Source organism: Notamacropus eugenii, chromosome 2, assembly GCF_028372415.1.
Source record: "Notamacropus eugenii isolate mMacEug1 chromosome 2, mMacEug1.pri_v2, whole genome shotgun sequence".
Classification (NCBI taxonomy): Eukaryota; Metazoa; Chordata; class Mammalia; order Diprotodontia; family Macropodidae; genus Notamacropus; species Notamacropus eugenii.
In genome coordinates, this window is record NC_092873.1 from 37,846,922 (window position 1) to 37,862,275 (window position 15,354).

Below are 15,354 nucleotides of genomic sequence, written 5' to 3' on the forward strand. Positions count from 1 at the left end.
CTACTGAGCTTGAAATCAGGAAGACTCATCTTCATGAGTTCAAATTTGGCTTCAGACAATTACTAGCTGTGTGACCCTGGGTAAGTCATTTAACCCTTTTGCCTCAGTTTCCTCATCTGTCAAATGAGCTGGAGAAGCAAATGGCAAACCACTACAGTATCTTTGCCAAGAAAACCCAAAAGTGACTCAATGACAATCGCAAATATGTTATATATAATGATACATATATACGTATTATATATAATTTTCTATAAAGTTGACAAAGGACTTTACATAGTTTACTTCATTTGAGCCTCAACACTACAGGTATCTCTATCTTCATTTTGCAGATGAGAAAACTGAGGCTTAGAAAGGCAAAATTACTTGGCCAAGATCCCTCAGCCTTGGTTCAAATACAACTTCATACTCAGATCTCCCCAGCTCCATGCCCAACATTCTTGCCACCATCCTTCAATGCTTCTCTCCATAATTGTATTTGCTCATTCATTGCTTGACAGTTGGACTATAATTATTCTACATGCTCACGTCCATTGTAATCAGCAGGATCATCCGCTCTTCCAGATCACTTACCAGGATTATGAGTTCTTTAGCATTAATTCTTTGTTCTTCCAGGACCTAATAAATACTATGCTATGCATACAGTAGTTGTTCTAATTAAATGAATAATTATGGAACTCCAGGGAGCCCTCACTTTAGTCATAGGACCATAGCTTTAGAGCTAGAAGACACCTCAGAGGCTTTATAGTCCAGTTCTCTCATCTTACATATGGGGAAACTGAGACCCAGAGAGGTTTAAGTGACTTCCCCAAGGTCATACAGGTAGTAGAACTAGAATAGATAGACCTACTTCATACTTACTAGGAGGCAGCCCAGGGCAGAGAATAGATGACCCCCCTTAGATTCAAGAAGACCTACCCTTGTCTTATACTAGCTATGGATAGTATAGGTATATAGTCTATATAGTCCCTGGGCAAGACTTTTCACTACTTGGGCCCAACATAATTATCTAGGACTTTAAAGCTAAGGCAGATTTTTATCAGTAAGAGGAATTTCTACAGTGGTGAAATCCTGCAGAAAGTGTCTGCTCATTCATTCCATCCTCACATTCTGAACCCTGACTCAAAAAGAGCCATCCCAGGGGAGTTTCTCACTCCCCCAACCTCACCCCTCATTTCTCCCTCTATTTCCATCCTTCTTCTTTCTGTATAAATAAAAGCCTCATTTCTTACCTTGATAACCTTCGCAAAACTAACTCCTTTCGAAAACAGCTTCTCCTATGAAATAACATGAACTTTTTCACTGCTCTGATTTATATGGCTGCTTCTGAATATTTTTATGGACATGGTGTCAAATGAATAAGGGAAATTGGGGTCAAAGTCTGTTTCCTTTTATGGATGTCCGAGAGAAGACAGGATTTCAGAAAGACATCTTCAGGGAGGTATAATTAAAGCTGTCTTTTTTTATGTGTAACTAGTTGGGAATGTTACTATACTTAAGGTGCTTGACCTTTGGCAAAAACATGCTGCCCATCCCACAAAACCTTTAATGACATGGTCATACTTTAGCCAGAGGAAATCATGGGAGCATAGATTGAGAATTAAGAGGGTCCTGAAATGTCTTGTGTGACCCCCTCATTTCACAGATGTGGAAACTAAGTACTATAGAAGAGAAATGACTTGCCCAAAATGATGCGTGTAGTAAGTGGTAGAAGTTGAACTGCCTTATTTTTAGAGGCAGTGTAGGGTAGCAAGTAGAGGGCTGGACTCAGAGACAAGAAAGGCTGGGTTCAAATACCACCTCAGGCACTTACTAGCTGTGTGATCCTTGGTAAGTCAACTGATCTCTCAGTACCTCAGTTTCCCCATCTTAAAATGAGGGAGCTAGACTTGATGATCTCTTAGGACCATCTCAATCTAGGATCCTGTGAAATTGAAGCCTGAAACCCAGAGGATCAAGGGATTTACCCAACATTACACAGGAAGTGACAGGCCTGGAATTTGAACCCAAGCCCTCTGACTCGGGCTGGTGTTCCACTATACCTGAGCTTATCTAAAAGTTCTGCTGAGTAAGTCAGGGAAGATTAATTTATGCTGCCATCAAAACTTTGACAGACTCCCTGAATTTCCAGTAATCCTAGAAAAATGTGATATCACCAGTGAGGAAAATAACACTAGAAAAATTAAAGTGAATTAGGTCACCACTGTCCAAAGTCAAATGCAAAAGCATTGGCTACAGAATTAGTCAATAAACATTTATTAAATGCCTACTGTGTACCAGACACAGTACTAAGTGCTGAGGATACAAAGAAAGGCAAAGATCTCAAAGATCTCCCAGTCTAATGGGGAAGACAATATGCAAATAATTAGGGACAAACAAGCCATAGACGGGATAAATGGGCAAGAATCAACAGAACTAGCACCAAGGGGGAATCAGGAAAGGCTTCCTGTAGAAGGTGGGATTTTAGCTGGGACTTGAAGGAGGTCAGGAAGGTCAGGAGGTGGAGATGAGGAGGGAGAGCATTCTAGACATGGGGACAGCCAGAGAAAATGCCCAGTCAGCAGGTGGAGTGTCTGGTTGGAAGAACAGCCAGGAGGCTAGGATCACTGTAGAAGGGGGTTAGTTGGGGGAAAAGGGGGGTGTAAGATGTAAGAACACTGAAAAGGTGGGGAGCAGGTTATAAATGGCTTTGAAGGGCAATCAGAAGATATTATATTTGATCCTGGAATTGATAGAGAGCCACTAGAATTTATTGAGTAAGAGTGAAAGTAGGGGAGGTGACAGTCAAATTTTTGCTTTTGGAAGATCACTTTGGCAGCTTTGAGGAGAATGAATTAGTGGGAACATTGCAATACTCCAGGCATGAGGTTATAAGGATCTGTACCAGAGGGTAGTAGTGTCAGAGGAGAGAAGGGGGAGTATTCCAGAGATGATGCAAAGGTGAAATTGACAGTTGTTGACAACAACTAGGACATTGAGGGGTGACAGATAGTGAGGAGTCTAGGATGACTCCTCAGTTGTGAGCCTGGGTGATTGGGAGGATGTTAGTACCTTCAAAAGTTATAGAGAAGTCCAAAAGAAGGAAGGGTTTGGGAGGAAAGAGAATGAGTCCAATTTTAAATGCACTGAGTTTCCACTATCTACAGGGCATCCAGTTTGAGATGTCTAATAGGCAATTGGAGATGAGATATTGGAGGTCAGCAGGAAAGTTAGGGCTGAGTAAGTAGATCTGAGAATCATTAGTGTAGAGATGAGAATTGAATCTATGGGAGCTGATGAGATCACCAAGTCCAATAATATAGAGGGAGAAGAGAAAAGGGCCAAGGATAGAGCCCTGGGGAACACCCATTAACTATGGGTGTGACTTGGATGAAAATCTAGCAAAGACTGAGGTAAGATGGTGGGAGGAGACAGTCATGTTCTGAAGACCTAGTGATAACAAGGCATGGAGGAGAAGAGGGTGATCAACACCACTAGTCTGTTTCTGTTGTCCGCCCTTCATTTTCTGAGAGGTCAATAACATAATGATGTTGGGGTCAGGGTACAGTGTGTTTAGTTGTGACTGATCACTCCAATACTAGTTTGGGAGGCTCTATCACAAGTCAGACACAAGTAGTGCATTAGAACATTTGGGATACAAAGAGACCACAAAAATGGGGAAAGGACCCACATGTACAAAAATATTTACAGCAGCTCTTTTTGTGATGACCAAGAATTGGAAATTGAAGGGATGCCCATTGATTGGGGAATGGCTGAACGAGTTGTGGTATATGAATATAATGGAATGCTATTGTGCCATAAGAAATAATGAGTAGATGGACTTCAGAAAAACCTGGAAAGAATGAGGCAGAGTGAAGTAAGCTGAACCAGGAAGACATTGTGTATAGTAACAGAAACACTGTGTGATGACCAGCTTTGATAGACTTGGCTCTTCTTAACAATGCAAGGATCTGAAACAATTCCAAAAGACTCATGATGGAAAATGTTATCTACATTCAAAGAGTCTCGAGTTTGAATGCAGATTGAAACTTACTGTTCTTGTTCTCTCTCTCTCTCTCTCTCTCTCTCTCTCTCTCTCTCTCTCTCTCTCTCTCTCTCTCTTTTTCTCTCTCTCTCTCTCTGTTTCTTCTCTCTTGTGGTTCTTCCCTTTGGTTCTAATTCTTCTTTACAACATGACTAATGTGGAAATATATTTAATATGAATGTATATGTGTAGCTTATATCAGAATGCACACTGTCTTGGGGAGGGGGAGGAAAGGGAGGGAGAGAAAATTTAGAACTCAAAATCTTATAGAAGTGAATGCTGAAAGCTAAAAATAAATACATTTGATAAAATTTAAAAAAAAGAACATTTGGGATAGAGATGGCTCTGTCAGAGAGGTCAAAAAGGATGGGGGTTGAAAAAAGGTCATCAGATTTGGCAAACAAGGGATTGCTAGTAACTTTGGGATCAACGAGTTTTGTTTGAAGGATTAGGTCATAAACCAGACTATAGAGAGTTAAGAAGCAAGTGACAGTAAAAGAAGCAAAAGCATCTGTTCTAGAAGTTTCTCAAGGAGGAGACATGAGATGATCTAGATCAAGTAAGGAAAGCTCACTCTTCCTTATTTATAAAATGTGGAATAATAATATCTGTAGCATGGAGGTGAGACTCAACGAAATGACCCAGGGAAGTGTTTTGCAGACTTCAAAGTATTAAAAATCACAGCTGAGAGTGGTGATTCCCAACGTGGGAGCTAACCCAGCCTCTGCAGGGGTTGAATTTGATTGTCTCCCATGAGAGGCAGTGTGGTGAGTTGACAGAGAGTTGGCCTCAAAGCCAGGAAGACTTGAGTTCAAGTTCCAGGTCTGACATATGGGTTGTATGATCCAGGGCAAGTTTGTATCTGTTCAGTCCTTTTCAGTCATGTCTGACTCTTCATGACCCCATTTGGGGTTTCTTGGAAAAAATACTGGAGTGGCTTGCCATTTCCTTCTCCAGCTCATTTTACAGATGAGGAAACTAAGGCCAACAGGGTTAAGTGACTTGCTCAGGGTCACATAGCCAGTAAGTGTTTGAGGCCAGATTTGAATTCAGGTCTTCCTGACTCCAGGTCTGATGCTGATTACATTGTGTTACTTAGCTGCCCAAGCGGGTGCAAGTTACTTTAATCTTTTAGCAATCCAGGAAACTTTTTAAGAATCTAAGTTTCAGAGAAAGTGGCAGCCTGCATGGATAGAGGGAGTTTCCCCATCTGGGAGTTCTCCATATTAATAAAACCATAGGACTAGTTCCTATAACCTATCTTTATTCCATGGGTCAGGCAACATGAATTAATTGAGTGAGGAGGTTTGGATGTGCAAGGGGGGGGTAAAGAGGAGATAGGAATGTAGAAAGGATGACCCAGATTCTAGTGGTATCTGCCACTATGTAACAAGATAAGGCATCTAGGTGACACCATAGTGCATAGAACTCTGAGTTTGAAACAGCAAGACTCATCTTCATGAGTTCAAATATGGGGAAGGGGTTCCCCTACCACCACTTTAAAAGTTTGCTCGCAGATCAGCCTTTCTGAGTGCTCTCTCTCTGAGATTTCTACTGGTCAGTATTGGTTAGCTTTCCACTCTCAATCATTCTGTGATCAAAGAACCATAGACTCTTCTGGGACAAATGAAATGGAGAAGAGAGAGTCGAATCTGATGTCTCCTCCAGGCAATCAATCAACCAGCAAGCATCTATTGAGAAGGCGAGCACTGTGCCTGGGGGCTGGATACAAAGCTCAAAACTGAACCATGCCTAAATTCAGGATTGATTCAAGGCTTCAATTGAATAGCAGTGGCTGGGTAGCATGGTATATTGAGCAGTAAGCCCAGAGTCAGGAAGACCTGAGTTCAAATCCAGCCTCAAATCCTTCCCAGCTGTGTGACCCTGGGCAACTCACTTCACCACTCTCTGCCTCAGGTTCCCAAACTGTAGAAATGAGGACTGTAAAATAGCATCCAACTCAAAGTTATTGTGACAATTATATTTACGAAGCATTTAACATGATGCCTGGAAAATAGTAGGCACTAATAAATATTTTCTTCCTCTGTCAGGAGATGTGTAGCAGGCTTCATTGGATTCAACCAGCATTAAGCACCCATTATGTGCCAGGTACTGGGCCAGGAAGGGAGTCAAAACTGAAGAATGCCTGAATTCAGAATTCAATCAACATGAGTTCAGGAGAATGTGCCAGGCTCTAATGGATCTATGAGAAATACCCTTCACCTCTGTAGATAAAGTCCCTATAGGATGCCCACCCAACATCCCAGAGGCCTTTTCTGCTCCCTCCTGCCATTGAAAGGGTCTGAGTCAGAGGGCTGGAGCCCTCTAGCCAACCATCTGTCATCTATCACTCACTCTTGCCACATGACTAGTTCTCCTCTTCTCTTCCCATCCCAACTTTGATGATGTAGTTCACTCCTTTTCTCTGGAATTCTTCATGAATGATCTGTTATAACAAGCCCATGCCCACTGGGCATCTCTCCCTTTCCCTCTGTCTCATGCTCATCTTTAGTTCTTTGGAAGGACTTATATTCCAAGTCTCATTGTCATATGGTGAAGTGCTTATTATCTGCTTATTGATTGATTAATATAGCAACACTTCTGTTGCTATTGTCCAGTCATTCCAGTCATGTCTGACTCTTTGTGACCCCATCTGGGGTTTTCTTAACAAAGATACTGGAGTGGTTTGCCATTTCCTTTTCCAGTTCATTTTACAGATTAGAAACTGAGGCAAACAGGGTGAAGTGACTTGCCCAGAGTCACATAGCTAGTAGATGTCTGAGGCCAGATTTGAACTCAGGAAGATGAGTCTTCCTGACTCCAGGCCTGACATTCTATCCAGTGTGCCTCCTAGCAACACTGATAGCATGTTAATACTAAAAAGATGAACCTTTGCTTTCACAAAAGGTAGGAGGACAATACAGAGCTTTGCAGTTTCCTAAAGGTAATTTAGACCTCTCTTCTTGTTGAACTCTAAGCCTGGTTTATTGTTCATCTGTACTGTCATTTCCAAATACTGATGGCCAAGCTTTCTTGTAGGTTAAAATGTATTTATGTTAAAATCTGAGCAATAGATATTTTTCATCCACTTGTGCAAATGGGGATATCAAACTGCTTTTGGAGCTTTGTAAATATTTCTGTCTTATCTTCTTTCTCTTCCTTGGCCCTCCCCACATTTTAGAATGAAGACCTCTCCCTAAAATCCCTTGCTAGTCTCAATGCCCTTAAGCTGAAAACAATTGTTTCTCCCACATCCCCAGCAAACTTCATCATTGGTAACTCTCAATATTCATCTCCAAGAGCTATAACCAGCAATTTTGGCTTCTGTTGTAAGCAGCATGAAACAGGCCTTCAGATCCCTTTGGAAGATGGAGAACAAGGCAGGGCTGGGATAGAGTCTAGCTTACCTGTGGTATGGTTACCAGGGGGAGGAAGCATGCCATCTGGTAATTTCTTATTTTAATTATTCTCATTATTTAGAGATTTAAGCTCAGTTTTTCTGGATCATAGACCATAAAGTCTGGATCATAGATCTAGTGTTGGGAGGGAACTGAGGAGATATCTCCTCATTTTACAGATAATAAAACAGAGGTCCTGGAAGGATAAATAACTTGCCTAATGTTAGAAAGGTAGGTAAGTATCAGGAGCAGGATTTGAATTTAGTTCCTCTGACTCTAGAAACTACTATGCCTAAAAATCCTGCTAGCACCCTCTAAATGCATAGTGCCCTGGGGCCAAGCCCTGGTTATCCTATCCTAGTTATAACTCAGAAACCTCCTTTCAATTGCACTCAAGGTGAGAAGTTGAAGGGTCAGACCTGAACAGGCACACAATCTAAATTATGTCAGGGAACCACCATGTCCAGCTGGTTACATGCCTTTCTCATACATGGTAAGATAGCACATTCTAGAGTATTCAAAGCTGGAGGGGGACCTCCAAAGAATCCTTAGGTTTCTGGGAATCTTTTGGTCTTGAGGCACTGTGGAAAAGAACATCTGGACCTCAACTATCCATGAAGACGTTGGTTTCCAAGTGGTAGAGCTTCAATTCCTACACCTCCATGTATGAGAGAGGGAGGGGGAAATGGGACCAAGTATATAGGTAGAGATCATCCCTCCGAACAGTCTCTGCCCATGCCTATGATGTCTTTCATCTCTTAGAATCCTTAATTTCCTTCAAAACTCAACTCAAATAGCACCTTTTACATGGAACCTTTCCTGAGCTCCTCCTCCTCCTCCCTCCAGAGCTAGTACCTTCTCCTCAAGGTGTCTTATGTTTGACATAATTTAACAGATTTTTATGTCTGTGTGTGTGTTGTCTCCCTTGATAGAAGGTGAACTCCTTGAGGGAAGGAAGAGATTCACTTTCATTTTCATATCTTCAGCACCCAGGACAGTGGCTAGCATCTCTCTCTCTCTCTCTCTCTCTCTCTCTCTCTCTCTCTCTCTCTCTCTCTCTCTCTCTCTCTCTCACACACACACACACACACACACACACACACACACACACACACACACATTTTAACTAGACCTCAGAATCACAGTTTGAGACTAGGACAGGATGTTGGCAGCCATCTACTCCAACCTGTACACAAAAGGAATCTCACAATAAGTTACCCACTAAGTATTCAGTCTTTGACTTAAGAAAAGAGGAAATCCAGTGAGGAGTTCTCTTCATGAATGCACTTTGGCATCTGCTCTGAAACTTAGAGTCATAAAAAGTTATCTGGGTACTAAGGAGGTAAGGATCACCCAGAACCACCAGTTTGACATATAGTAGGTGCTTAGTAAATGCTCACTGACTGATTAAATGGGCAGAGGAAAAAGTCTTTATTCCTGATACTAGACATCACAAAGATGCTTATATAGGTTCAGGACCCTTTCCCATGAAAGTGAGTCTAAGTCTAAACCTAAGCATCATCGTCATCATCGTCATTGTCATCATCATGTACATAGTTGCTTTAAGGTTTGCAAAGCACTTTACATACATTATCATCATTTGATCCCTGTAACAACTCTCAAAGGGAGGTACAATTGTTGAACCCATCTTGTTGTTGCTGTTGAGTCATTTTCAGTCATGTTCAATTCTTTGTGATCTCATTTGGGGTCTTCTTGGCAAAGATACTAGAGTGCTTTGCCATTTCCTTCTCCAACTCATTTTTACAGATGAGGAAAGTGAGGCAAATGGGGTTAAGTGACCTGCCCAGGATCACGCAACTAAGTTTCTGAGACTGAATTTGAAGTCAGGTCTTCCTGACTCCAGGACTAGTACTTTATCCACTGTGCCACTTAGTGGTACCATTTTACAGATAAGTGAGGTTGAGATAGGCTAAGGGACTCACTTGAGGTCACAAAGGCAGATCTTCCTGACTCCTACTCCAACATTCTATCTACAGCACCACCTCATTGTCTCATCGACTGGACTAAGCAACATCTGAGGTTGCTTCCAACTCAAAGAGCCTGCTTTTATTCATTGATATATAGGGCTACAGGTAAACCAGAGAGGACCTGGCTATTTAAAGAGGTTACATCATCAGGAATGTCATCTTTGAGATTAGCCACTAGAGGGCTCATCAAGACTCAGTGATTTGGAGGCTGGACTTTAGCCACGACCAGTAATAAGATGGAGGGACACACTGGTGGACCGCCCACACAGGGCATAAGTATAATGGATCCATTATGTATCAAGTAACAGAGGGAGGGCATGGATGAGTGGTGCCGGTGTAATAAATCAGGGTAAAATGACCTCCACAAAGTAAGCTGGACAAATCCACAGATGCCAAGCTGAACTAGACTAAACAGACTTTTTGGTGAATGACTGGACATTTGCTTTCTCCAGTCCCAGAAACGAGCAAAACAAGAAAATGTAGATTCCCTCTAAGGTCCCTGGGCAAATGTTCAAACTTTCCTGTGAGAATAGTCTGACTCCAGGAAGTAGAATTTCAGAGAAGAGGAAAGGAAATTTAAAGGTCAAATAAATCCCTATGGGCAATTAATGAGATCCCATTTCCTTTGGGTTGACGTGCCAGTGGAATATCTTGCCAATTTCACCCCTGCTGCCCTGGAACTGTGGGCAAACGCATACCTCTCCTTAAACTTCAGTAGCATTTAATAGCTATTATGAGGTTGGTTAAAGTGTTGGAGATGGAGTCAGGAAGACTCCTTTGATGTCTGCTAGCTGTGAGACTGTGGGTAAGCACCTTCATCTTTTGGAAACTGAGTTCCTTCATCTGCAAAAATGAGGAGTCTAAAAGCTGTAGCACCTACTTGGCTGCAATTAGGAGACTCAAATGACAATGTGCATAAAGGGCTTTGCAAACCTTAAGTTGTGATATAAATGTCAATTCTTATTATGTAATGTAGTATCATGGTGCAGTGGCAAGCCAGATTTCAAGTGAGGCTTCAGATCAATAAGACCTAGGTTCAAAGGCTGCCTTTGACACCTTGCAAGCTATGTGGCCATGAGCAAGTCACAATTTCCCTAAGCCTCAGTTTTCTCACCTATAAAAAAATGGGGATAATGGGAAACTACACTGAGATTTTTTGGACAACTTGTATTTGTAGTACCTACAGACACAGGATGGTAGTGAGGGAGAATACTGCTTGAATTCTCAAACTCAGCAACACATTCATTGTCTTTCACCCAAATCCATCTCTCTTCCAAACTTCCTCACTTTTGTCCAGGGCCCTACCATTTTTCCAGTGGCATGTTTGTAATGTGAGAGTCATCCTTGATTTCTCTCTGTCTCTCTGTCTGTCTGTCTGTCTCTCTCTCTCTCTCTCTGTCCCTCCCTCCCTTTCCCTCTCTCTCCCTTTCTCCCTCTATCTTTCCCTTTCTCTCTCATTCTCTCTTTTTCTATCATTCTCTCCTCCCTCCTCTCCTTTCCCCTCCTTCCCCTCCTCTTCCTCCCTTTCCCTCTCCCTCTCCATCTCTCCCTCTTTCTCTCTCCCTCTCTCTTTCCACTTCTCTTTCTCCCTCTGTTCCTTCTCTCTCCCCTCTTTTCTTCCCTCTCCTCCTCTCTCCCTCCTCTCCAAACTCCCTTTCTTCTCTCTCTCTCCTCCTCCTCCTCTCTCCTTCTTTCTCTTCCTCTCTTTTCCCCCCTTCCCTATCTCTCCCCCACATCTGATTCTCTGTCTCTTGTGGCAGTTGATTTGTCTCTCTGTTAGAGCCAGCTGGAACTGTCTGTCATTATTAAATTTTCAATGTGATCATTTACACCTCAAATCAGCAAACACTACAAATTAGGGCTTGATTTACTGTTTTGTCTAGACTCCAGAAAGTGGAGGAGAAACTATTGGTAATACAGATTAAACTTAAAAATGTAACTTGCCTTCCACAGAGCCCACTGTTAAATGTTCAGAGAATGGGGTTGTTAAGGTAGCACAGCTCTGCACTATGACAGGTAAAAGTTACCAAATCTTGTTTATCTTACCTTCATCACATGTCTGTGATTGATGCCTCTCTATGTCCACAAACTCTGCTAGTTCCTAAGCCTCATCACTGCTTGACTGTACTATTATAACAGTCTCTGAAGTGGTCTGTCTCTCTCTATTCTCTTTCCTCTCATAGGATCCTAGAGTCATAGAATCATCAATTTAGAGCAGGAAGAAACCTTAGAAGTCATTGACACCTCATCGGTTCAATGGGTAGAGTGTAGAGCCTGGAGTTAGGAAGACTTGAGCTCAAATCCAGCCTCAATCATTTACTAGCTACAATGTCTTGAACCTCTACTTCAGTTTTCTCAACTTTAAAATGAGGATAATAACAGCACCTACTGTCCGAAGTTTGAGAAAATTCAAATTAATATTGTGCTTCAGTTTACCTTAATTTTGATTTTAACAGGTTGTTGCAAGGAACAAATGAGATAATATTTTTAAAGTGCTTAGCATAGTACCTGCAACATAGTAGATACTATATAAATACTAGCTCTTATTATTGCTTGTATGTTATGTTATTATGATTTATACACTATACTATTATGTATAGATTATATTATTATTTATACTTTGCTATTATTATATACTATATTATTATTCTATCTTATCTCCTCATTATTTCATCTCCTCCTTCTGTGTCTTTGCTCAAGAAGTACCCCATGCCTGGAATGCCTTCCCTCCTCATTGCTGTATCTTGAAATCCATAGCTTCCTTCCAACCCGGGCTTAACTATTACTTTCCTTGGGAAGTTTTTTTGCTGATCTCCCCAAGTGTAAATCTCTCCTTGTGGAAATCACTTCCTATGTTTTTTTAAAATGCATTTTGTTCTAATTCTTCTGTAGACATGTTCTATCTCTCCAGTAGAATATAGGCTCTTTGAGGGGAGGGATTATTTTACTTTTTTGTGTTCCCAATACATAGCATAGTACCTGACATGTAATAAGCCTCATAAGGAATGTTTAATGAAGTGTAACGGTTCTGTTTTATACCACACATAAACCTTCTTTTCACTGTAATTGTTGTTGTTGTTCATGCTTCATTCTTGAAGAGGACCAGTGACATTATGACGGTGATGTCTTGGCTTGGATTTGAGTGAGGTAGAGCTGCATAAAGTTGTCAGCCCCCCTTCTCTCCTCCAGAGTCAACGAGCAAAACAGAAGTCCAGATGACAGCGATGGCTCAGGATGCTGAGGGTGGCCTTGGTCTTTTCAAATTAAGGTCTCCCCTGGGCTTCTGTTTGTCTGTGGCAATGTCCATTCAATGACTGAGGGCTAAGTAGGAATTGAGACCAAAAATGGCCCAATTTGTCATCACAAAAATATCATTCGGGAGGGGAAGACCCTCAGTTTCTGGCCAGAACAGAAAACAATTGGTATTTACACTCATTCTAAGCCATCTAAATATAAACAATGAGGCACCAAGGCTTGAGTTGGGGCTATTATTGGCCATTCGAAGAAAGCCAAAGTGATTTAGGTTTAAAGGTATAGTCAAGTACCTCCATTTGAAACACAGTGGGCTCAGCACAAAAAGTAAATTGCCCCAGCTTTCTGAAAAAATTAATTAATTATTCAGTTCATTAAAATGTGAAGAAATCTAGTCCCCAGATCCCAAAATATGAGGAGGAGGAAAACAAGGAAGAGAAGGAAGAAGAGAAGAGGAGGAGGAGGAGGAGGAGGAGGAGGAGGAGGAGGAGGAGGAGGAGGGGAAGGAGGAGGAGGAGGAGGAAGAAGAAGAAGAAGAAGAAGAAGAAGAAGAAGAAGAAGAAGAAGAAGAAGAAGAAGAAGAAGAAGAGGAAGAAGAGGAAGAGGAAGAATTAGAAGATAGAGGAGGAGGAGAAAAAGAAGAAGAAGGAAGAAGAAGAGAAGGAGGAGAAGAAGGAGAAGCGAAGAAGGAGACAAAGGGGAAGGAGGAGAAGAAGAAAAAGAAGAAGGAGAAGGAGAAGGAGAAGAAGAAGCTGGTGATGATGGCAGCATTCCCCAACTTCTGTTCAAATTGCCAGATCGGTTCCCCAGAGAGCAGTTACTACTATTCTTAGATAATACGGTTAAAGACAGTTAATACAAAATGCTCTCCTAAAAACCTGGTTGACTCCTTCCCCAAAATACACAAGTATCCATGGGAGAAGTAAGTTTAAAATTAGACTATAATAGTAGTGAAGCACATATGTAATTATTTTTTATTGGAAAACAAATACACAACTTGGAATGGAGTTGAGGCAAATTGTGCCATAAGCAAATTTTTAAAAAAATAAATGACTGAACACAATTTAAAAAGCAAGTAACAATAGAGGAAAATGTTTTCTGGTATAAGACCAGCAGTAAAAAACAAAAAAACATCTGAGTACCTGGGGCAGCTATGTGATGCAGTGGATAGAGTATGAGGCCTGAAGTCAGGAAGACTCATCTTCCTGAATTTAAATCTGGTCTCAGATACATAGTAGCTGTGAGACCATGGGCAAGTCACTTAAGCCTGCTTGCCTCAGTTTCCTCATCTGTAAAATGAGCTGGAAAAGGAAATGGCAAACCACTCCGGTATGTCTACCAAGAAAATCCCAAATGTGGTCATATATCACTGAAACGATTGAACCTAGAAAACATAGCCCTTTGGCAATAGTGAATATTTAGTAGATATTGTTGACTGTCCACAGCCTATGCAGAGTTACAATTCCACACTTCAACAGCAACACGTTATTAGCTCCTAAAGAAAACTACTTCTTAAAAAAAAAGGTATAACCCACATATTCCCTCATTTGACCAACTCCATCTAAGTTTACATTGCAAAACGGTTTAGATATATCCAGAGTAAGCCACATGTAACATGTTATTTCATCAATTTTCCAAAATAAAGCTTCTGGACAATGACAGAGAGATAAGGAGAAAACAACAATGGAGGAATGAAGTTCCTACACATGCAGTAGAGGGTGAAAACCTTTTACAGAGAAGTTGCAAGCAAAGACAGAGAAACAAAGTGACACAAGACATTTAACGTCTCCCGTCCAATGTCTTCACTTTGCTGTCATCATCTGAACAAATTCTTCATAGTTTACTTGGCCATCACCATCCATATCAGCTTCCCTGATCATTTCATCAACCTCTTCATCTGTTAACTTCTCTCCAAGGTTTGTCATCACGTGGCGAAGTTCTGCTGCACTAATAAAACCATCACCATCCTTGTCGAACACACGGAATGCCTCTCGAATTTCTTCATCACTGTCTGTGTCTTTCATTTTTCTTGCCATCATAGTCAGAAACTCTGAAAAGTCAATTGTGCCGTTACCATCTGCATCGACTTCGTTAATCATATCCTGTAATTCAGCTTCTGTGGGGTTCTGCCCAAGTGACCTCATTATAGTTCCCAGTTCCTTTGTTGTTATACTACCATCTCCATCCTTGTCAAAGAGTGCAAAGGCTTCTTTGAATTCTGCAATCTGTTCTTCAGTTAGTTGTTCAGCCATGCTGCTGGATCTCTACTAGTAGCCAAATTCCCATGAACTAGCTTCCACCCTCAGTGACTACACTTGGACTAACTCATAACTTTTAACAACTTAGCAACGGAGTGTTGGATTATGACATCTCAGACAATGACTTTAATCTGCCAATCCAGTCTGACTCCGGATTTTAAAAACACAGCTGAACTCCAAATAATTCTCTGCTTTCCAGGAGCTCACACTCTAATTGAGGTAGACAACACATGTAAGAAAAGGCAGCCACAGAGAAGATGGTAAGTCCCTCCAGTACCCATAAGGAAGTGAGGCAGGGGCAGCCAAGAAAGCCTAACTCCCTGTAGTGATTGTAAAGGATCAGGATTAACCCATGAGAAATTTGCTAACTTAGTAACTTTGACTTACTTTCCAAAATCAGCTCTAATTCTTTCATTCCTCTGAGGTCTCTTCCAGTT

The 15,354-nt window shown here is 41.4% G+C and overlaps 2 protein-coding genes across 4 annotated transcripts in view; both read right to left on the minus strand.

The window, feature by feature from the left end:
* Positions 1-15,354, minus strand: part of TMIGD1 (transmembrane and immunoglobulin domain containing 1) — a 44,440-nt gene that overhangs the window by 18,048 nt on the left and 11,038 nt on the right. The gene's annotated exons all lie outside the window — the stretch shown is intronic.
* LOC140524960 (calmodulin-1-like) lies at positions 14,372-14,979 on the minus strand. The gene has a single exon (XM_072639877.1). The coding sequence runs from the start codon at positions 14,909-14,911 to the stop codon at positions 14,462-14,464; it is 450 nt and encodes a 149-aa protein (XP_072495978.1). The 5' UTR covers positions 14,912-14,979; the 3' UTR covers positions 14,372-14,461.

Bases quoted from the DNA above. Each gene is read 5' to 3' on its own strand.
- LOC140524960 (XM_072639877.1), bottom strand. From the start codon at position 14,911: ATGGCTGAACAACTAACTGAAGAACAGATTGCAGAATTCAAAGAAGCC.